This window comes from Anopheles funestus, chromosome 3RL (genome assembly GCF_943734845.2).
Source record: "Anopheles funestus chromosome 3RL, idAnoFuneDA-416_04, whole genome shotgun sequence".
Lineage (NCBI taxonomy): Eukaryota > Metazoa > Arthropoda > Insecta > Diptera > Culicidae > Anopheles > Anopheles funestus.
In genome coordinates this window covers 34,261,121-34,286,153 of record NC_064599.1, presented here as the reverse complement: position 1 = coordinate 34,286,153, position 25,033 = coordinate 34,261,121, and the positions used below count along the sequence as shown (strand labels likewise).

Below are 25,033 nucleotides of genomic sequence, written 5' to 3'. Positions count from 1 at the left end.
TCAGTAAACGATGTTTAAAAAGCACGATGATATCACACACGCCCCAATTCCGAAACAAGGTTGGAGAGAAACGATCATTAGAGAACGAAATTCGGGAACACTGTAAACAGCGCATTTAGGGTTTATGACTATTCAAAAAGTTTCGTAACGACTACCATGCTTTTGCCATTTTGCATTTCAGCATTCTTCTTTCACTTTCTCGTTCTCTCTCTCTATTATGGCTTTCTTCTAGTTATGTTCACGTATTTATATTACAGACAGTGGTCAGCAAAATAATGAATAAACGATCTTCTGCACTTCACACATGCTATGCAGGATGATCTTTTGGAATGGCGCCCCCTAACGATTCTGCTGAAGCTCAAAGAAACAACAATGCCAACAGAGTGCATTATGCGCAAGCCAACACAAACAAACAATCAAAAATCTGAACGTCCTACAAAACCAAGCCCATCAATTAGCATACGTGACGCGTTACATAGTGTTTAAAGAGCTCTTTTGTAAGAATCACGTTCAGCATTAGAAGAACTGTTTAGAGAGCGCATAGTAACGGTTCCTTATAGTAACCGCCTGGTTACGATTCAGTTAGTTCAATTACAGTTAAGTGTTAGTAATATGCAAAGCAATTAATCTTAGTGTCGAGTGGTGTCAGATACAGTGAAAATAATAAAATTAACTCTAGTTCGGAAATAAAAGGGAAGAAAGAAAACCGAAACAAACACAAAAGTTATAAATCTCAGCTTTACAATTATTATCCATTTATAATCCCTCTTTTTTTGTTACGCAAAACATGACGATTTAAATGTAAAAATAATAATTATATTCATTTTTTTTGTTGTTGTTTCTTTAATTTATACAAATCGATAAAGGAGCGGCACCACCCCCGATATTACTATACTTGTGACACATTCTTCTTTCCGCGTGTTGTTTGTGTTGAAGCTAATCAACAATGCACGCGCAGTTGCCAAAAACACAAACCCTACATATAAACATATAACCAAGAATAATTTGGGGATATTTTGCTTTTTTTTAGAAACAAACGCTTCCAAAGAACCTAACGAGCAATGGCTAACATGTTTGTTTTTGTAGACAATTCTGGAATTTGCTTTAATACCGCAATGTGTTCACAACTTCTCACGCTCGCTCCGCGCGCTGTACGGTATTAATGTAACTTCATCTATTTTAATTAATTACATAAAAAATGAAACCGAAACCGGTACCGTGTATAAAACGTAAAAATTAATTTCGATTATTACGCTGCACCGGGTAGATACAGATTTGGAAGCTTGATATTCCGAGACGCAAAACATATAATATGAAATATTACAATTAGTATTTAAATATTACATAAAAAATGACACATATTAAAAAAGGAAGAAATATCCAACTGATCCGCTCTCGTATCCCTCTCGCTGTTGCTACTGTGTGTGTGTATGTGGGTGTGTGTTTGATTGTTTGTGTAATGTATTTATGCAATCGTATTTCATGTTGTGCAGCAAACGTTATGCTTTCCTGTTCTTGATTGTTCCGTTTCTTTACTCCTTTTTTGCTATCTGTTGTTGCTGTCTTCTGTTCCATTAGGCCAATTTTGCACTGTTCATTCACTTTCCATCTAGAATCGATTTACATTGAAATCTTTAATTTTGTTATTCAGTAAGCAATCGCGGGAATAAAAACAAAATGTTTAACTACGAACAAACAAACGAACGAAACGTATGAGATCAACTTTCACACAAAACCAATTGGCGTAGCCTTTATGATGGACATTTTGCATCGTGAAGAAAGCAATAACTGTTTGCGAGATTATTTCACATTACGATTTACATTTCTTGTTCATCCTGACAAAACGGACACTAAACATTGGTTTTGAATGCGCTTTCGTTCGTTTCATTTTACCATTGGCCAATTCTTTTTTTCACGCCGTCTAAACCACATAAGTGATTTGCTTTCTGTATTACGTTGCTTTACAGCTCCGTTCACTTATTTCTTCCTGCGGACGTTTATTGTAGCAGCCCGCTATTAGTTATAGAATTATGCGGGTTGTTTTTTTTGTTGTAGTAATAGATGTTTTGCGTATGACTTTTCGTATGCTTGCTTGCCATTTAGATATATTTATAATATATTTAGTTGCTGCTTCCCATATCTCGTTGCAAATTCCTGTTGACGCTTGAGGGGTAGTAGTGATAGTGATGATAATGTGGCACGAGACACCGATAAACACACGCCCGACACCGATTATCACACCTCATCTTTTCGGTAAACCCACCATTAGCTGGGCTTCAGGTGGTGTAAGGGTGTATTGTGGAAGTAAAAACGGTAAAATAGTTCAATGATGGGTTGCGGGATAGTTGTGCTGTTGTATTTTGCAATGATTCTAGGTTGTGACGGCTGTGCTGCTAACCGTTCAACTCGATTCCTTTTTTTCTGAAAAATTTAACGAGAAGCAAATTAGTTTAGTCGAAACATAGTTTACAATTTAATTAACAATTTCGTTCCCATCAAACCACACACACACACTTACCACTTTCCGTTGCATCCCCATTGGTAGCAGCAACTGCTGGTTCGTCCTTCTTCTCAGCAGCGCCATCACCATTCACCTGGGCGGCAACACCCTCCTCCGCATCGCCGTTCGTCTTAGCTTCTTCGGCCATATCGCCTCCCTCCTTCTTTTCATCGCCACTACCATTCTCGGCCGTCTTCTTCTCGTCGTCCTTATCCTTCTTGCCTCCCTTGTCCTCGCTGGCCTGCTTCTTCGATTTGCTCTTGGCTGGTGTGGCGGGTTTCGGTTTCGGTTCCATCGATGGATCCAGCACCAGCTTGCCGATGTTTTTGCGATCGTGCATCTTCTGCATCGCCTCTGCCACATCCTCAAGCGCCCAGGCCGAATCAACGACCGGCCTGACCTTGCCCTCCTTCCACAGACCGAAGATCTTATCCACCGTCGAGCGTACATACTCCGAACCGTCCTGCTGGTACAGCAGATGGCGAAGATTGAATCCGCCCAGACTCTTGTTTTCATCGAACAGCTTGATCGGGGATACCTTATCCACCTGCCACCACTGGAAATTATGGAAAGAAAAACATTGTCAGCATTATTATGTTTTTCTGCGCGCGGGTATTTAGTCCACAACAACACTTACCGAACGAGCAACACTGAAGAAGCTCTTGGTCTCACCGGTGACAACGTTCGACGAACCGTACAGGATGTATTTGCCCATCGGCTTTAGCAGCCCATAACCACGATTGCATTCCTCGCCGCACAGACAATCCATCACGATGTCCACACCTTCGGTCGTAATCCTACAAAAGGGAAGAAATAAGCGTCCAACCATGAAAAGAGTTTTCTTCTACTACCGAACGATATATTGCACAATTCGAATAATGTTGTCCCCCAATCAATCATCTCCTGACAAAGCTATATCCAGTGGGAACCGTTTACTTACTTCCGGACCTCGTTGACATAGTCGGTACGATCGATCAGATGGTCAATCAGACCGGTTGCGGCCAGGGCTTCATGCTTTGATTTCGAGCAAACACCGAAAATGGTTACATTCGGCACGGTGCGTACCAGCTGAACGATGGCTTGACCCTGGGAAGAAAAGAAAAAGGGAAAAATGTATAATGAGCTCTCCTGCCATATGCATTGGTATTCCCCATATGTTTACCCATCCAACAATGTATTTGCTCAACTCCAAAAGGAAGTTTGTCCGATAATGAAGAATCATATCTTCCTCCAATAATAATAACCCCAGCTCTTTCTCTATGCATCGTGGAGCATATTAATGCTTTATTGCTCTACATAAACTCTACGGAAACAGCGGGATAGGGGCACGTTTCGTACGAATCTTCGCACACATTCTTCGCCGGTGCGTCGACGTTAGCCTCTGCCCCCCCTCTTACAGGCAAATAATTTGATTGTCGTGCTCGTTATACAAATGATAACGACGTGCCACTGTCGCATCTAGTCAATTTAGAGCCAATGGAGGAAAGACGGTAAGACCACCCTGCGCCTTTTTATTGCCATGCTAGACGTCGTCCTGCCCAACTCTCAAAGGTGTTGCGAGTATGGCTGACAAGACTTGACTCGTCAATATCATTAAGCCGTGTATGATGAATCAAATTCTGGACATTGTGCTTGTCCGTAACGATGTCCAGCTTTCAATAAGTGCATGAAAAGTGTCTTCAGCAGCATTCCCACAATGAAGTAAAGATAAACTCAAGACAATCGGTACTGCTCACACAACACGAGCAACCATATTGTCCAGGCATCCGAACAGATCATGGTCACAATACTGTACGGAACATCATTATAATGTGCCATGTCCTTTGAGGAGAGTCTTATCTGCGATGGGAACAAGAGAAGACGTGTTATAGCTTGTGGATTTTATTTCCCATGCCTTGAAGAACAAGTATACGTGTCCTTAGATCTGAGCAGCGAAATGCAATATTCGCATTCCACAGTGTGTTGCATCATCCCAAACGATTCAGAGTGCATTGTTTTACAAGTTTCTACAATGCGTACATTTAACAAGTTCAATATGTGATCGGGAAAGCATACGCAACGAGACAAATAGTTTCCAAACAGCCGTTGTTGTCATGTCCTGGAAAGAAATTCGATTCTCAACCTATTACAAACCCGGGGTGCAAAATGATATTCCAAATGCCAAGAGATTTTCTATTCCATCTAGAAGCATCCTTGAACGTGGTGGACATACGCATTCTTTTCATTTGGCCATCTTTGGATTTTCGAATAAGCCATTACATTCTTAGTACATTGTATTAGGCCAAGAAGAATAAAATAATACTGATACTGTACAGGATTCATAAGTAGAAAATATTACTATTTGGATTGATTCATGTTTTTAAACGATCCAAATAGTAATATTTTCTACTTTTCTAATATTTCTGTTCAATCGCCCACATCAGCTAACAACAGTGAACAATTATTCGAGGTAAAAATAGCTTTTAATCGTACCTGAAATGCACGAAACACACGCATCACAACCTACAACAACACACCCTAGCGAACTGTTGCGAAATTGTGTTTGCATCATAAAACTAATCAAACAACATTCTATGTTGCATTCGGATTTTGTTTCGGCGATAAGACTATTGTTGACTAATGATAACATTTACTCACCCCGGGGTCTTTCCCTTCAAGCAAATGTGTATTTCGAAATCAATCAATCGCATGTTTGCGACAACAAAACCATTTGTAAAGCTCATGTAGCTGACATCATCCAGTGCGACCGTTCATCAGATGCACCATCGTGCCTTCATTAGTCATGGCATATGGTATACGGACGAGATAGCGAGAAATGCAAAAGTGAAAAATGCATTCGAACGGTGGTTGAAAATTAATTGTTTAAATTCACCCGCACTCACTTCCAAAACTAGTCCTGCGTACTCTAAAAACGTAGTCACATCCATTAGCCATTGCAAGGTAAACGGAGCCAGCAATGCCGGTAACTTCGACAATACTAACATACCTCCCCGAGAACATGTTCTTTCGCGATATTTATATCCCTACCATTACGAATCCTTCCCCGACTGTGGCGCCCGACTGTCTGTCTCGGTCAATTACCGGTTGTCTACGTTACACATATTTTAGTACCAACCTCTAGCTCGAGGTAGTTGGAAAGTACCTGAAGTACGTGCCTCAAAATGGTAAAAGGACCAACAAAAATACAGGCCGAGTAATAGCCAAACTTTGCCGATCATTTATAGTAGCACAGCCAAGCCACATCATATCCACTAAACTCACGGGAATTCCAAAGAATTAAAAAGGGGGAAAAAAATTCCCCTGATTCCGGATCGAAGGACCATCATTTAAAGCGCTTTTCGTAAAAGACTTCTACTCGCCAGAATGCGATCGATTTCTTGCTCAATAATACATTTATGAACATCTACAACCACAACACTGCTGACGCGTTCCGCCGGTAACGTACAGTCCCTTTTACACAGTTAGTTGAAGGGCAATTATCCTGCTCTTCCTCCTCCTAACGGTCCTCCTCAGGGACTGTTGACCAGACACACCTGTGGTAAGAATATCAAGGCTGCCCCAAACAAACCCGAACCTTCCGCAACGACAGACTATGAAACAGATCGTTACCTTTTTTTACAAATACAGGGTACATCACATGTTCAGCAGAGTATGATGTTATTTCAGGCCTTGTGTCCATTTTTTGTTTAAATTACTGCGCAAAACCAATAACCCAAGTAAAACATGCATAGAGACCATTAGACAATGTAGGGGAAATCATTAAACTTCATTTGTTGGTTACTCCCTTGAGATTGGTAATTCTCATTCGGTTTTTCATTTTTTAAATCATACAATATTAAACCCTCCAACACTGGGTCTATTGAATTCAATTCTTGTGTTCCAAAGTAAATGTGCTACAAACAGTAGTGCCGTGCATTTTTATCGCATATCCCTTTTCGAAGTTTGGGGAGACATTCAAACCCGACAGTGACTATCGTTAGGATTCAGCGGGAACTACCCATTTCATGCCATTAGAGGCGCCAGGACTACGAACAAACATAGCGTTGTGGCCCCTTTATATGCAACATCGTTCTTGACACAATTCTGATGGGCTTAAGCACTACTACTGCCGGTACTCGCCATATTGGCACCACGATTCGAAACAGTGCAATTTACACCCGGATCGACATATAATTAAAGGAAAGGAAAGGTATTATGAGGATGCAGACGACGCTTTGGCGCCAACTTTCATGTTCAACCCTGGACGGTTGGAAAGTGAAACACATCAGGCCGCCCCCCGCTGATAGCTCATGCCTAGTGCTTTTGGTAGTTCCTATTTCTATCGCGTTGTATTTTTTTGTTATTACCTTTTTGAAAATGAGACCATGCTAAATGGTCTGCTGCTCCAATTTTCCCATATAATCCTTGATCTAATTTTGAGCCCTTTGGTGCGTGATTCAACGCTTAAACTTTATTAAAACGAACACGTCAATGAGCCACAAACGGTGTTGTTATTTTAGACACACAAGGTAAAGTGAATTACAATAACACACCCGATTGGTTTTGCGTTTGGGTGTATGGGCAACAAACGATATAACCATAGCTAAATAATTTACAAGGATATTGACGCTACTACCTGAGCACGTCGGCAAATTCACGACCGACCGTAAAAATAAATAAGGATCGAATCCTTCCTAAATAAAGAGCCATTTACAACACCGAACGTAAAATGGACCACTTCTCACCCACTTATTCATCAACCAAAAATCGGTTAGAGTACGATACGGTTAACTCCGAACGGTTAAGATCCTGCATCCGATCGGTATGAAAAGCGAATTTCGAAACAGGCTTCGAATGGTTTATTTTCTACCATCAATTTCCACTGCATTAGGCAGCAAAAAGTTACAGCCAATCCCTGATCCGAATCGTTGCGGTTCCGGGCACGTTTCGTTTGTTTAATATGCGTGTTCCAAAACCCACACGCTCTTCGGTTGTGATATTGACCGCTATCGTTTCAGGACCATTCCTATTGCATCTTGCTATCTCGCTAGTCGAACTGACCCCACCCAGCCCGTTCTCTGTCAGCAGCTCAACAATCAGAAACGTTCCTAAAATATACGATAAGGGCAAACAAGAAATCGAAAAGCAAAACATCTCAATGCTAACGTACCCTCGCTCCTTCTCTTCCTTTTTTACAGATAAAACATTTCGCTTAAGGAAACACGACGATATTCTTCATCTTTCACACCCAACCACCTTCCCCCGTTTTGACGTATTTGCTTCGCGTCACTTACCACACCGCCACCGACGGAATGCAGCAGCATCGACTTGCCCTCGCGCAATGACACCAGATCGAAGATGAGAATGTAGGCGACCAGATAGTTCATCACGATGGCAGCAGCGTCCTGGAATGTCATCTCCTCCGGAATGTGATAGACGTACTTGATCGGGACGGCCACCAGTTCGGACCAGGCCCGGAATTCCGGTAGGGCCACGACACGATCACCAACCTGGTAGTAAAGAGGAAATAAGAGAGAGAACGAGAAAAGGGATTTAAGAATATGCCACAATAAGAAAGAAAAAGCGAATGCACATTGAAGCATGGGGCAATTGAAATTATTATACTGAGCGATATTTTCAACAAATTTCAAACGTTCCATCGCTCTCCATCCACTTTCCGGGGTGAAGGATCCTTAAGCAAACTTTACCCGGAGGGATTATTTGAACCATCTTGAAGAAATTTCAAACATCTGCAATTTTTTCTCATCATCTACTTATGGGACCAGTGTGGGTCAGCAGCAATAACTGCACCAATAATGCTAAGTACATGTATTATTGATTGGTGGAAGTAACTTTGACCGGGAAGCGGTCTGCCAACTTTGCAGCCATCGATCACGAACCCACAACAGAAATATCCAAAAACGCAAGATGGCGAAGGTGAAAGTACGCGAATAACTTTTGCTCAAAAGGAGACTTGTATATCTATGCAGGTTCTTAATATTCAAAAGTTTATTCCAAAAATAGCAAACCATAAAAAATAATCAAATCATGCAAAAACTTCCAAACATTCAGTGATACCTCAACTGTCCGTGGAGATCTAAAGTATTCCAAACATGTCGGCAAGAATTTCTCGGTTGATGACCACACACTACATGCTGAAGTTTTTTGGAAGGACTTTTGAAAAAAATGCACATACAATCATGTCCAATGGTCGATCGTAATTCATTTGCCAACAAGTGAGTGGAAGAAACAATTGAATTTCAATCTCACCAACCATTCCAACCGAGCACAAACAAAGCTTCTACAACTTTCCGGAAAATCTAAGATCTCTGGGACATATGTGTGTATGTTGGTGAAAATGTTTGACCAAAGTTACGAACCACCTTGTCCGGAAAGTTAAAAAAAACTCTAAGAGTGTCTGAACTTTCGCCATGTCTCAGGGTTGTTGATCTGAAGTTTTCCACTTTCATCGTCCGGAGAGGTGTACCCGTTGGGAAGGGCATACCGACCGTTCAGGTACCAGAGTCAGGATGTTGATTATAATGATACTTTGCCAAACCCCAAACCCCATTCCATGCACTTGATGCCGACAATGATGAAGATGATGATGATGACGGAAATTCGAACTGATGGGATGTGAGAGCGTATTCTTTTTCTCTGCTGCTCTGCTGAATGTGGACGTGATCACAATTCGTAATCAAGTGATTCACTTTCTACCCGCTCGGTCGTCCTTGTTGGCGTGGTTGAATAATGTGCATGTACTACCATACTTCCGAGCTTGGTCTATTTTTCACGTACCCGAAGCTCAACGGCACGCTAGTTGACTTAACGACCGGCACACGTCCAACACCGACCAACCGACCGATCGACAAAAGGTGCATTGGGGAAGGATAATGATAGGTTTGGTTTGCCGTACTTTCCACCGGGTATCTGGGCAAGTGAATCTAATTTTCGAACCTTCATAGTTACTACGAGGTGGAACATCTATGAAAAATAGTTCAAATAACAAACAAATTGTACTACAAGAACGCTAACTTTTTGTCCTTTAAAGAAAATTGACAATGTTGTTATACTTATTTCGGGCACGAATTTGAAGACACACAAATTGTAAGAATCAAAAAAACTAATCAGCTTAATCTATGTAAACTATTTCCTATTGCTGTGAATTATAACCTGTGAATTATAAGACACAGGAGCACAAATTGAGAAATATAATTACGAAAGTTACCTTAAATCCTTCGACCTCCTCACCGACAGCTTCAATTTCACCGGCACATTCGAAGCCAAGAATGGTTGGAGTTTTCGGCGGCGAATCAATTGCACCTAGTCGGACCATCAAATCCTGGAAGTTCAATCCACTGGAAAAGACAAACAAGAGGCAAAAAATATGTTACTAATTGAGTTCTATAATCTTTCGTCGGTATATGTGTTTCGCGTACCAGGATCTCTAGAAGTTTAATTGAATTCTTATTTCGATGCAATCTAATTTAATATCGAAAGATCGCTTATAGAAAGATACCTAACATTACCAATTAGTTTGTAAAGACCTAAAAGAGCTTCTGTTTTTAAACCACTTTTATCCATTTAGAACAATGAATCATTAAAAGAGTTGTTTCCAAATCGGATTTCTTAATGTATAAAGGAATTTAAACAAAATGTACTTTCCAAGAACAATTTCCGTCCAAAAATTTCCTACCCGTGGAAAACAACTTAAGTTAATTGAATATCAAAAGCTAGCGCAGCTGCAAAGCGAATAGAATAACATGCAACCGTTAACACAAATAAAAAAAACGTCTATATTTTACTTATACACCACACGAAAGGTTGAAAACTGCTTCCAAGTTCCTAACAGCATAAAGAGTCTGTTTTCCAACTAGTTTTCCAGCGCATACACAATTGGAAACGTACGTTTTATGCACGTACTTATTGAGGAGACACATGATGGTTTTCCATTTCTTTCCCAGCATTCCAACTCTGGCGAACTAGTAGAAAATACACTTGAAAGTATTGCTGACGTAGGAAAACCGATCGTTACTTCTTTGTAGTACGTACTACGAAAGCATTTGCATGTTTTGAACTGTTCTCCATTGTACGAGACCGGCGAGGCTCCGTGTGACGATGGACCTTTCGTTTCGAAAACGAGCTAGTACTAGGGAAGACAAACTTCGCTTCAATTTTTCGCCCTCCAAAAAACCACATGTCAACTTCAGCTTTAAGAGCGTTGTCGAGAACGCTCCAAAGATGGGGAAAGGAAAACAAGAAAAGGACAATTACTTCCTAATGAGAAAATCTCTAAATTAAGAAACGATTTTCCATGGGACCGGGATGAACGTGAATGTTTTCAGATAAATGCATGCTGTCGCTTTCTGTTCCCCTCACTGTTTGTTTGTGTCTATTATTCCCCTATTAAAACAGTGTTGCCTATGCGACGGCACTTGAAGAATTAAGCTACGCGACAAACAAGACAAACCGTGGCGTATTTCATTCATTACCAGAACCAAAAAAAAATCCCAAAATTTAGAATGACAAGTGTTGCCTCTATCCCCCATATTTTCCATGCCATATCTAAATTTACAACCGTTCCCTAACACGCTCTTCGAAGAGCTTTACCGAAAAAGTCCCATCAATCGAACGGCTGCTTGCTGTCACCGAACGTGTCGTCAGTGCGCGACTAAAGGAAAACGTGCTGACACGTACCAGACCACACCACACTGAAGTTGCTGCTAGTGCTGGTGTTGAACGAATGAAGGAAAACTCTTTTCCTAAACCCAACGAACGGTTCCACTTCACACAATGGTGGGTTTTATCTTGTTATATCTAGCGGGTGCTATATTTTCCATATAACGATGAAAACTTTTAAACCAAAAAGGGTTCAAAAACTGTTTCGGGGAAGGAAACGGTACGCATACTGGCTGATAAAGTTGTTCGGTTAAGACGTTAAATTATAGGCAAGTAATTATTCCTGCGATTAGTGTCGGTTAGCATGCATATCTCACCACATGTTGATCGTGCCGACCGCAGGTTTTACAGGGTTCTATCTAAATTACCACACATTCGGATGTCAACAGCATGCATCAACGTTTGGGATTAAGATTGTAGTGAGAGTGAAGAGATTTTATTTTGTTTATAGCAAAGCATGGTTTCCGCTTCACTATGACATTTATAGTTTGTGGAACAAATACAAGATAAAATATAAGAACGAGAATTTTTAACTACTCCACATTTCGTATTGTCTCAGATCAAGTCGTAAATCGGAAGATATCAATAACTGTATTTTCATGAGGATCTTAGATTTGTTATAAAAATTGTAGAAAAAATAACCAGAAACTCGCATAAAGATTATTTTCCCTATGTCATTAATTTGTTTTCAAAATTCCGATGATGATCCGATCTTTTTGGACAACAAAACTTCAAGAAGTTTTATGATCTTGCGATTTATATAACTTTCGTGTACTGGGGTATTCGGAATTAGATAATAGTGATCATATTGCCGGGACACTACCAATAAACCACCGATTCACCCGTTTTAGTCACAACTATTATTTATAGCTATTGGAAACCAGACCAATATGTCTGAAACATATCTTCAACAAGCTCCATAGTAGTTCTTCATCAAACAAAACCATTTAAACCTACTACCAGAATTTGCCTAATCTTCGCACAACTAAGCTTTTATTCTGAAATTACACTCATTAATTTTCCATTTCATTTCCATTAGGAACTAAATAAGACTGACTACACTTCATATGAGAAATGACACACAAAAAACCTTCGTTTCTTGCGGGTAAAACAAGGATTCAGTGACAAGGTGCACAACAAGATAAACGATATCGATGAGGCAACCTAACTCTACAGGGAACAGAAACACAATGCAACCCTCTACTCTACACCCCCTCTAAGAAGGACCGATATCCCGTAAGCAATTCGGAATGAAAAATGTCGCTCAATTATCGCATTCGCCGAAACACTTGGCACACGGAGTATTGCCTTGCACCAGAAATAGAACGGAGCGGCGTTTTGTGTAATGTACGGCGCACTTCCTCTTTCAACAATAGTCGTCAGCAGGGCAGGGTGAAACATGGACCAATTAATAAAATTTCGCTCTTCATTAAGTCCTAATAATAGTCGAGTAGAACATGGAAATTACAACCGGCGGGTGTAACAACACTTAAAGCTGCGTAACTAAGCTGCCAATGGAGTGGAAAGTTCGTAACATCATTTATTTTTCACCCGCCAAGATGATGTAATGTCTTGCGATGGAAAGCGGATAAATAAAGCTGTCCAAAATAGGAAAATATCTTCACAAATTTATAAAACAAAACTTCAACCATATTTAATAGGAGCTGTACTTTTTGAGTAGTATAATTCTCAATACTCAATACAACTCAACAACAATGAAAAACGTTAGGAATCGGAGGAAAATTAATTTCCATTTTACACCGTTACATTCTATCAACGATTGTTTCGTTTGTCCGACATTCAAGCACTTTTCTCTTTCGCCTGAAATGAGTGGGAGGTTGATGTTTCCAAATTAAACATTTAAACGTAAAAAAAAGTTTACAGTCTGCTCCATCAGCATCTCTTTCGGAAGTGTTTTTCCTGAAGTTAAGATCTTAAGGATGAACATCAGGAATTTCGTCCAATAGAATGTTAATCAACGTTTAACACTTCCAGACGGAAAGAATCATCTGCACCCTTCTCGAGCGATCTAACCTCAATAAACGCCCGAGAGAATTTCCTTTCTTTACTTTTTCCCACTCCAGACACACAGGATCAAACTGTTGGAAACTCCAGAAACAGGACCACCCGAAAGGACACTCAAATGTCAGTCACTGGGAAGTTGATTTTTCTCTTCCGGTTCGGTGCATGTTTGTGACACAGTTTGGGGACTAATACTGAGCACAAAAGAACGTTCATTTTGTGATCGAACCGGTCTTCTTCCAGGGACAGCATCAGCAGCATAGACAATTGGCAAATAGAAAAGGTACACATCCCTGCCCACGAGATCCATTGAAAAATGGAGAGAAAAAATGAACCCGAGCAATAAACTTGAACAATAGAAAGTTGATAGTCCTTCCTTTTCCTGATGTACACTCCAACGGCACCAGGGAAATGCCACTGCTGTTGGCATACCGGAGGTGAAAATTTCTTCCACAAACGAAACTACTTCCAGCCATAACGGAAGTTTGCTATCGTGGTTCGGCTCTTCTCGCTTTTCTCATTAATTGTCCCCTCGGTTGGTCGGACTCATTACTTCGAGATACAACATACAACCGTATCTCCACCACCGGAAGGAAACCAACTCCACGATGTGGTGACGACATACCCTTCTTCACACCCACCGCAGTAAGACGTGCCCTTCGAAGGTTCGGGACAAGTGCGCCGTTGTAAAGCAATAAGACGTTTACATATTTTGCGGAATTTCTAGACCGGAAATGGATTGCACGACGGGTGGTGGAAGAAATTATATTTACTTAAAGGGATTAGGTGGTCCACTGCTAGATGGGTGAAAGAATTACTTCAAGAAAGCCGAACATATACAATTTGCTTTCCTCCTTCGAGACATTAAAGAAAATTGTTGCTTTTTTTTCGTCTGAGCTGCGGTGACAAAGACTCGGCAAGGTGAAAACAAAACAACATCGGACTGCAGACGAAAATGAGAAATTATGTATTCATCAAGTTCTGTAGTGTGTTAATGAAGCGACATTGCGACGTTGCATACTATTATAGTAAATTGAGTAGCCTTCCTAACAATTTCTCCGGATAAAAAAAAGTTTTGCAATTCAGCGCTAATGTATTAACCGTGGTACAATGGAGATAGTATGGCTAAGTTGCTGAAATAAAGAATAATATAACAAAGGGTTTATTTCCATACAGAAAGTAAGTAGTGCGGCACGAATGATTCAGGTTTTGCTATAAGATGAACATACTTTACATTAAGCGATGAAAATTGTGGAAACACCATTACCTTGGATGGCATTAAAATATTGAATTGAGGAAAAAATCTAGAAATGGTTGTTAGGCAAATAAATAAACAGATTTTATGATTTAGTAAGTCCTTAACATTAGAACGGCCCGATAATGGGTGTGTTTGTGTCGTAGTAGCCATCCATATACGACAGGACGGGTAAATAAAGTCATGGAAAGCCAGAAAGCAGACCAAGACCTCTTGAGGTTGGAGTGCCACAAAACAATAAGGAGAAGCTTTCTTCTCTAGCTCATTACATCTTCTGACAGGAAAAAGTGATGGTGATCGAATACCATTACTGTTCAAATAGTCTAATGTTCAAACGCCTTACATCTCTAATGTCTGGAACAACATTAGACAATTCCCTTAATAAGATTCTAAAATAAACATCAAAACCGTCTTTTTCTTGACTAATCTACTAGATCTTAAATCGCTCCACAATGAAAACATCAATTATATTAATACACTACGCGTTACTTAATACTCTCTTCAGAACTCCACGGCCGGTAAAACTGAGATTCTATCCACAAGCTTCAACATTCTAAAACCGCACACAAAGGCATGAAACTGTGGGTTCTTTCCAATCATGAACCCCTAAATTCGTAACGCATTGTTGCGTCGGCGAAGAACAGCAATTCCAATCGTTATCAATTCCCTCCTTGCAAACAATACACAACGCTGTCTCCAGTCAGATCAAGCTCATCAATAGTTACGACATTGCTTTATAACGTCTGAAAATTTAAATCTCGTTCGATATTACTTGCCCCATTGTGCTGGGGTATTACTTTTCTGCCACACTCTGTACTCAGTGAAGGAATGTAAAAATTCATTTCACACTGTCTGCCACTAGCTGGCAGACAGCGTGTTTCACTACGGTCTCAATGACAAGGGCAGCAGGAAACAGTGCCACCGATTTTTACGACACAATTGGGAAAGCTATAAAAATAAACACTACACACAGAACTCCCGCAAAAGAAAACCGAGGGTGTCGGATTATCCAGCCGGAAGTTACAGGTGGTCGTCGTCGTAGTCATTGCGTACTCGGGCGCGTTGTTTCAGGGTAGCCCGGAAACGGATTACGCCATGAACGAATTTCGAATGATAATAGGTGCCCCACGAACCAAAAAAAAAGTGACAGTTATGGGTAAGGAGCTCGTAAAATATCCCGTCAGACAATTCCCACAAAGTCCTGGGGTGCGTGTGTAAGTGTGCAGATCGGTTCACCGATTGGTATGTGTGCGTCATAAAAAGTGTAATAAAATCGCGTCTGTAGGACGTCTATTCACTTCTTCGTCCCGGTGATATGCAGAGTTACGCCTAACGGTAGCATAAATAGGAAGGCGGTATACAACACCATTCATTTGAAGGTTTGGGTCGTTACGGTTGGAAAGGAAAAACTTTATCTGTTTCACCGGGGCTTTCCACCAATGATAATGTCCCGCGGTGTGTTTCTGAGAGAAAAAGAGGAAGAAGGAGTTACAGTATTACCAACACACAATTTGTCACAATGAAAGCTTGTTGGAGATTCGGTATAGTGTCCTGATGAAGCTGCTAGGCAGATCGTTTTTAGAGGGAGTTTTAATTAATTTTCTTCCACCGATAAGAGCCACGAGCATACAATGCTGTTAATTAGCGTGAGGAAAATTTCCAGGCGTACCCGGCAGCACGAACATTGGGAAACAATTTTTCCAGCAAGGGCCAGAAGTATCACTCGGGAGGGAGTGTATGAGGAACGGAAATTGGGCAGCTGGTAGGAACAAAAGATGTAACTCAAATGAGCAGCAAAACAACCTTTGCAGGAATAAGAAAATTGTACAAAAAAGTAGAAAAATGAAGTAAAAATTGACGACAATTTTCGCACTTCTCGGAAGTACCTTGTTGGGGTAAAGGGCAAGAATCTTTACTTCCGCGAAAATGGGATGATGCTCAATTTTTGTTCCTTTCTATTCCTGTTTTACCTTACGCTATTAAATGTATTCAGGAAAAAGGTAAAGAAACCGGATAAATGGTAAGGTGCAATTAGCGAAAAAGCACGTACCTTTAAAGGCACCTTTAAAGTCCATTAAACATGCATTACCCACACAAAGTGCAATCTCAAAACAGATACATCACATTGTCAAGTAGAAAGAGCAGGTGACAAACGTAACTAAAATAATAGTTGAAAAAAATGTCCTTCAATGCGTATTTTTTTATTGAGTAAACGATATAAGTCAGGCTACAGGTATTCTAAAGTATAAAGATACTTTATGTACGCTACACATTTAAAATGACTTCTTTGCCATCCTTCTGAAATTGTTTTCATCACCAATCGAAATGTACTCCACATCCAATAAACTTTTTGTGTATTCTTATCAAATATTTCAACAACACCACACATTTCACCATCTACAACCCCACAGTTGTACAGAGCTATTGTACAGCCCTCATCCTATGTTTGATTGATTTCAAACCAAGACGAATCCCACGGGAAATGGTTACCGGTATATCGTCGACTCAAGACAACTCCCACACACCTAAAAGATCGTTATCCCTAACAACCAGTCAATAATGTCGGTGAACAAGTCATAAGACCCGGTTAACTCCACCATACCCGGCAACGTAGAAATGAAGGGCGTTCCACAGGAAGGAAGGAACTCCAGGCGGAAGTCTACATTGCACCGCAATATTTGACGACCCTTCAATCAGTTACGGTGCGATACTACTAAACCACTCTTACCCGAATTGGGTTTGAAGGGAGAGGATTCTATCGTAGATAAACAGGATATCTGCTTTGCTTGAGGCATTCCAATTGTGTCGGACGAAAGGTGAAAAAACAGTAACAAATTTTATTCCATCAAAGATGTGGACCTACTTTGAAGAGGGAGTTGCAGCTTTTTTATTGAAAAGAATAAGATATTCTCGGCATATAAAATCAAATAAACAAGAGCAATGTCTACTTGAGGTAAAGGAATAAATGAAACTGGATTTAGGAAAGAAAATAATTTACGAGCGGTTTACGAAATCAATTTTGGGTCTTTCCTTGTCAACAAGGCTTTAAAAGTTTACACATACTGTGGCCTTTTGACCGATGCCATTTTACTCATGTTCCAGTCATTCAATTTCTCTATTTTTATATTTTTTGTTTCAGTTCTCTTCACTTCTAGACAACTGGTACACATTGTTCGAAATATGTTTTTTACATCATTCCATCAACGTCAACATATTTGCTGATCTCATGCATCATTGGCCAGCGATGTTGCGCTTCACATTCCTTTCGCTACAAATATTTGAGAAGGAAGGAAGCTGTCAATACCTCTTCATTCAAAAACAAAACTTACCATAGAAAGATCATTGCAGCGATGTTACAATGTTGCAAACTGCAGTTACGAAATCAGCGGTAGATAGATTATCGATCAAATCGAGCGCATCATAATAAACGATTTACAATCCTCAATTCCATCAATTATTTGCCCAGTTTGTCAACTTGGGTGGTTCACAAATGTGTAGAAAAGAAATTGCTTTCCTCAGCTGCGCTCAATAGATGTACTCCGTTAATTAATTAATTGGTACTTGAAAAGTAAATAACAAGATGCTCCACCTCCTTGTCAGATTTACTTCCAAGAGCCTACAAAACTAGGCAATTAAAACAAAGCTAGTTTGATGCCGGCTTAATAAGAGTTGATTAAATGCATCAATAAATTTGCACTCAACTGGAGGAGTACACTTCAATGATGAGTCGTAATTAAATTTTAAAAATAAACTACAAGCAAAGAACTGACGAAATGTACATCGGATGACTAAAATCGTCAATGACGATGAAGGATCGTGACGTTATCTTTGATCTTATCAAACAACTTCGTACCTTCCACACACAAAAGTTGAAATCAAGGTTCTATTCAAGCAGCGATTTCCTACATTGTAGCGATTAACATGTACAGAAAAAACCGATATAGGCACGAATAGTAGAAATGAAATAGAGAAGTTTTCAACCACAATTCCAATCCTTTCATAGTCTTTTCGCACACTTTATCTTATTGCTTTTTTGTGCAACTTGCCAGATGAAGCAGCAGAGTACATCGTTCCAAAACGAGCAGAATTGTATAGATACCGATTTTATGCTAACGATATCTTCGTGAACCACAAGCACTGCACATCGCAGAGCCAACAACAAACGTACACACAATAGAGGGAAGGAAGTGCACTTGTCAACGACATTCACAGCCCACATACAAACGAGCCCCCACAAAACTCCATGCAGCGGGATCTACCGTACACACACACAGCGTCCACCTAAAATGGGTGAGACTCCATTATTTCTCAGACCAATCAGACGACCTTTGGCGGATAACAGTACAAGAAGATCACGGACGGAAGAGTGGATGTGCAATTTTTCGCTGTCGATTTCTCGCTTCCGTCGAGTCCTCGAGACAGCGGATCCTTCACTAAAAGGCGAACCACCAGTTCAGAGCAAGTGCACCAGAGCATTTAACAGCATAGCGGTGATGGCAGTTGGATGTGCATTTCCCTTGGGAGAAACGGTCCTGTGATTGCTAGATACCATTCATCATGGTGAGTTTAACAGCGTCGCTTTACTTGTGTGTGAGTTTGGTGTATTCGTTTTTATTTTTATGATGCTATCCATTGAACGATATTTTCCAGACTGGTTTGTCCAGAGAGATAGAAAATGAATTATAAATATTGTGCTGAGATTTTAGTCCCTTTTTATGCTACTTTTAATTTACTTAACCGTGTGACGTGTGATGTTTGAGAAGGAATTAAAGAACTGAAACATTCCATTCTTAATTCGAACTAACAAATGTTTATATAATGCAGTCGTTCGAAAAGATTATCCAAACAATACCAAAAAAATTAAGAACCATTTCGAGTAAGATACCAATAATCAATATAAATCTCGTTCTAAATACTCTCAGCCGGTTTGGAATTTATGGGTCATACAATTACCGGCTTCAGTAGCCTTCGGGACGACTAATAGGAAAGAGAGTTTTGGAACATAAAATTAAATTGCATCCACTTCTAATGGCATGATCTAGCTTTTTTGAAAAAAAAATACCTAACCTCACAAAATAACCCTCGATCGGTGTCCAATCTTTACCATTACGCAGCCAATGGGTAGTTGAATATCTAACGAACCTGCCAACTTCTATCCATCCCACGGTCGACTACCGGAATTGTCTTTACCGCAAGTCTTAACGCTGGATTCATGTTCCAGCTGCCATGTTTTATGACTCCAGCCTACCGTGGATAAGTTTGGTCGCTATGGTTTTTATGTGCTTTTCTCATTTTATACTCTCGCATTACAATTCGACCCCGAACCCGGGAATGGTCTCATTAATTTTTCCTTAACACTTCACCACCCACATGAGACATAACCCGCGCGCGAGCGCTCGCCTCCATGTTACGCAAAGTTGGTACATCACGGTTTCAAAGTTTATTGTTTTTGTGTGGTGTTTTCACGATATCTTCCCCAAGTGCTTAACAACATAAAATTCTATCTCATTCCATTGCCGAAACATTGCTCATTGCTCGCACTAAAGCACTGCTAACAAATTCATTGCCGGCAACAAACCTATCGGTGTGCTTGCAGCTTTTACATGAAGGATGCCAATTGCAAGGGCGAATCAGGATACGAGAGGATTATACGCACACAATTGTGTACTGTACGGAGCGACCACGACAGTCGTTGGTACTCTGTTCAATATGGAGACCACTTTTAACATAGCACAACACATCGTATAGGGAAAAAAAACATTTTTTTCCAAAACCATCGCTGGCTAAGTTAACTTTTATTACAACCTTTTGCCATCTGACACTAAACCCATGTCGAATTTCTGTACAACTCCCTCAGCGATTACTATCCATCACTAACACACCCTGAGACGGAGCATGTCAATTCCTTACACAATACACCGGGCAAATTTGTATCGTCTCGTTGTTACTATATCGACCTTGATGCTTTTTTTGTCACGCTATCCCAAATTTGCTAGCAGGCGAGTTGAAATTTCTTTCCGTTACTTTAACGAATGCATGGGCTGGATGGTTAGCATTAAATTCTACTCTATGGACCCTAAAGTACTGCTCTACTGGTTTACCACAAAACAAATAAACGCGCCCTGCTTTCTGCCACGAACGTTGTAAATTAAAAATACAACAGCCACCTGTCTATCAGTCCCCGTTTCTTTTTGTTCGCAGTCACTTTCATCTCTAGAATTCTTTTTTACGTCGAAGGTGTAAAAAAGGGTTCTGATCGAAGAAAACTATTTGCCTGAAGTATGTTCATAACCCTCTCTTCGGGTCGGTCTGAATTAAATATTTAACAAATTTCAATACTATGTAAAGGGTTTTTACATTATTCAAAATAACATTTGTTTTCTAAAATCTTGTACCAACTATGAGTTCCATAACACTTAGTTTTAAATAAGTGACGGATAAATCAAACATTGTTACACACCGTCGCAATACCGCACGCTTGCATACATTTGCAGCCGACATATTTATTGACGCTGATCGCATTCCAGTTTTCATCAAACAGCACTATCCGCTAAGCGATATACGGCTATAAACATAATACATTAAACGCACCTTCAATCTTTGTCCGCCACGCGGGAAACCTTCACAGCGCTTCACATCGGCATTGTATTCACCAAAAGGCATCCACATACGCTACCCATTTTGTTCGCTTTGTGTACCGACGTCTCGGATGGGGATTTGGAAAAGTCAACATCATAATCACGTCCCTTGAGCGATGTTGCCCTCGGGCATTCTGCCGGCATTACTCTCAAAAGCCCTCGCCGTTAGCCCTTGACCAACCCTATGCATCTTCCTTACACGTCCGAATGATCCGCACACCTCTCCCATGGAGAGTGATGGCTAAAGGATGGCAAAAATGTTCCGCACGTCTACACAACACTGCACAGCCCAGCATTTCACCCGGCTAATAAAAAGCGCTTTAAAATTACCAAGTAAACACCATTAATGCGCGTTCGGTACCGGGGACGCATCGTCCCGGAAATCCTGCTGCTGCTGCGGCTACTTATACGACACGATGAATGTATGCGCTTCCGATGATGTGCGGGTCCCTTCTCCCCACGCTCCACCCAGGGAGGTTAAATCGGGAAATGAACACAGCATGGGCATCACTGCGGGTTTCAAGCATGACCAACTAACCAGGCAACAACAACAACGCCGAAAGTAAAATGGTCGCGGCATCTCCACAAACCATTTCTTCCTTTGAACTAGCGTGTCTCGTTATACGACGGCAGTGTGTTCTCGCAATCGTTTTACAGCGACGTTAAATTACATTTGTACAACAATGTTGCAAAAGTAGCAGACTAGATCGTTCTGCCACGGGTCGGTCGTAGTACAATATGTCCGCAGCTGCTGGAAAATTACCGCGGGGTTTGTAGTATGTTTGAGCTGGCGTTAACTCAAGCTCCGAAGTAATGCTCGGAGTAACTGAACCACACCTAGGCAATCTGAAGAATGTAGTTGTCATTATATATGATGCAAAGATGTGTGTAACATTTTCCCTACGGGCGATGCACACTATTCACACACTGAACTTGTTTGGCAGTACAAATTATTAGTGTTACACTATTTGTAAAACTTGTTTTGATATTTTGTTTTGTTAAATTTTGATTCACAACGATTCCATTGAACCTCTTTAAAATATTTTGCCAACATCTGAGGCGATCGATAACGAAGCAGAAGCAAAAAAATGAGTAAAAGGTGCTTCGCTGTCCCAGACTACTTTTCACCATCAACCAAGATGGTTTCATTGCTTTAGACACGCAGGACAACGTTTCAACTACAACGAAAATCCTACTCGGAAACAGTGGTAGTGGCGAAACATTTCGTCCAAGATTTTCCAGACACGACGTCTGGCACTCTTGGCTATCAGACTTTTCGCTTTCCTTCCTTAATATCCCTCTCGAGAGAACGAGCGGTGAACAAGCGTGCAGCAAAAATCATTTCCGCCCATACCTTCCAGTGTGGAGTACACTCTCCTGCAGACAAACTTACCACAAATGGAGTTTATAGCCTTTTCCCGGCTTTTTATTCCGGGTTCCTGTGTTACGGACATTGTTCGTTTGACAACAACCCTTTCCCGGCCAATGTTTCAATGGTGACAGTGAAAACAGTAAAATTCTTCGTCCAGCGAACCAAACACTGTAGCAAACGTCTCACACAGCATTTCGGCGGAGATGTTCTCTTGCTTCGCGTAAGTCGTTCACGGATGTCTGCTTTGGGGGAATATTTATAGGATATGACAGAGTTGTGGCCGAAATAAAGCAGATGGCTATTGAACCGTTAAATCAAAAATGAAAGTTTGCACATAGTTTGGCTGATCAGTTCTATTTGCAAACAAAGCAAAAGAGTTGAAATTAATCCAACTTGTAATTTATATTAGCGAACAATGGAGAACGAAAAACCTCCAATCTTCCGTGAAGGTTAAAAGAGTTCATGAAGCACCTAAATTATAAAAAAATTAACTTCAAAAACACTTTTCTCGATTGGTAAAGCATTAAGAAATGTTTTTCCTGCCCAGATCGTAATGAAATAAAATGCCACATTTATCTCAACTCATAATTTAACACCATTCCCGCATGCACTAAAAAAACCCAATTTGTCGCTTTCGTGAACCAATGTACAGTCCCGCGCGTACGAAAAGTTGATCCGCACCAGCTATAACCGAGCCCTTGACAAAACAAGCAAGCCCACCTGGTCGACGAAAATGTCCTTTCCATTTAAATTCCTATTTGAAACGCAAACATCCTATTACCGGTGTGCCGGTTCACGAGCAAACAAAGAACCATGCCGGGGCTCGGCGTGCTGTTCGGCCCGCGTATCCAAACATTAAATCGGTGAGGGCAGTGACCTTTTGACAGCTGAAAAGGGCCCACGGTGCTGATACGGGGAGGGGTTCCAAACTAGAGCTCAACATTTCACACCCGGACTATCGGTCACATATATTCACCGTGCTCTGGACACGGTCTTCACATTGCTGAAGGACCTTTTGTCGCCCTTGCTTGCCCCCGTTGATTCTAGTCCTTTTTTGTGTTTTTTTTTTTTGGTACAAATTCGTATTAATTTCACCCGTGTCCTTGATGTTTGTTCATGTCGACATAAAATTTGTTGTTGTAGAAAACTTACCTAAAATGAAAGAAAGAAAAACAAAACATTAGAACAAAGCGATTTATTTGATAGAAATGAGTAAAGTTATTCAACAAAAAAGGGGGCATAATGAAATATGTTTGCTCCAAAAAAACTCCTTTTTTAGCTTTTTTATTATTCAATTGTGGAAGCTGAAATTCCCGGTTCCATTTTGCTACCGACGATTTTCTAAAGAACAAATCATTTGAGCATCATTTTCAATTTGGCCACTTTTATATGGGCCTTCTAGTAGCAATAAAACGATACCACATGTCACACCGAAATGATGAATAATCAAATATTAAGCATAAAACCATATGTAACAGGAGTTTGCAAACAAAGCAGAAAAAGGGAAAATAGAGATAAGAGGAGTACGTTTCCCCAGGTAGAAACACGTTTTATCTAAATGAGAAAAAAAACTCCACAGCACCCGGACAAAGCGTGTTTTAAAAAGATTGCCATCGAACATGTTTTCATGTTTCGGTCACGGAACCAGAAGGAAAACCACGAAATCCGATAGAAATTGTCTACGGAAGAGGAAAAATCGATTACGTGCGTCAAATATTCACAGACAGATGACTTCACCGCTGATAAGAACGAACCCACCCAGCAGGTCGTGTCCCTGTTGGAAACACATTCATCCATTCCTTTGCAAAACTGGTTTGGAAAAAAAGTTTTCGCATTTGTGTGTGTTTTTTTCCTTTTCAACAACGCTGCAGCCTGGATCGTGGTGTTCACCCACGCACACACTCGAATTGTCACGTTTGCTTCAAAACGTGTTCGATCTTTAAAGTTTGAACACGGGTGGTAGAAAACGCTTTTCTGGAGGAAAGACCCTCTATTGCCCACCCCACATAACTCGCTGCACCACCTTTTTCTCTGTGCAAGCGTGGACTCGGAGCATTCTATGACATATGCGTACCGGTGGGTGGGTGTGCGCCCCGTCATAAACGTCAGCATCATCAACATCATCATTATGATTTATGGGTACCAACCAACCACGCGTACCACCTTCAGAGAGACACTCATCAGCACGCACAATATTGAGGGTAAAGCCTGCCGCATGATTGTAAAGATGAGCAGGGAAATCTTTCAATAGGGCCGATTCTTGGCGCTACGTGTTTCATCAACCGTGCGCCTTATGTAAGCACCATCTTCAGGATGAAATTTTCATATAGAAATACCAAACATTCCGTTCGGAAGAATCTTTGGAGGTAAGGCACTTTCTTCTCTTTACAAAAGTTCCAATAAAGCATTTCTCTACAACTGACACAATGTAAATGGGAAAAGAGAATTTAATTTAAAGCTAACAGTAAACACGCAACAAAAGATGATGTAATGTTAGAACCAATTTCATAACAATTTTTCATTCGAAGCGAAAAAGAAGAGTAGCTTTTTCACACCCTACATGTAAAAGGCTTACGTTAAGGGATTTC

The 25,033-nt window shown here is 40.6% G+C and overlaps 1 protein-coding gene across 4 annotated transcripts in view; it reads right to left on the bottom strand.

Annotated features, from left to right (window-relative positions):
- The window catches only part of LOC125771689 (synaptic vesicle membrane protein VAT-1 homolog-like), a 443,804-nt gene that overhangs the window by 378,614 nt on the left and 40,157 nt on the right, over nucleotides 1-25,033 (bottom strand). For 3 of the 4 annotated variants that reach the window (XM_049442608.1, XM_049442610.1, XM_049442609.1), the window contains exons 4-8: nucleotides 9,708-9,837; nucleotides 7,774-7,989; nucleotides 3,441-3,586; nucleotides 3,138-3,297; nucleotides 2,519-3,056 (exon numbers count right to left, since the gene is read on the bottom strand). In XM_049442608.1, the coding sequence (XP_049298565.1) occupies nucleotides 2,519-3,056; nucleotides 3,138-3,297; nucleotides 3,441-3,586; nucleotides 7,774-7,989; nucleotides 9,708-9,837 (1,190 nt within the window). Of the gene's footprint in view, nucleotides 1-724; nucleotides 2,422-2,518; nucleotides 3,057-3,137; nucleotides 3,298-3,440; nucleotides 3,587-7,773; nucleotides 7,990-9,707; nucleotides 9,838-25,033 lie in introns of those variants that run through there. The other variant, XM_049442611.1, reaches the window with a different exon arrangement.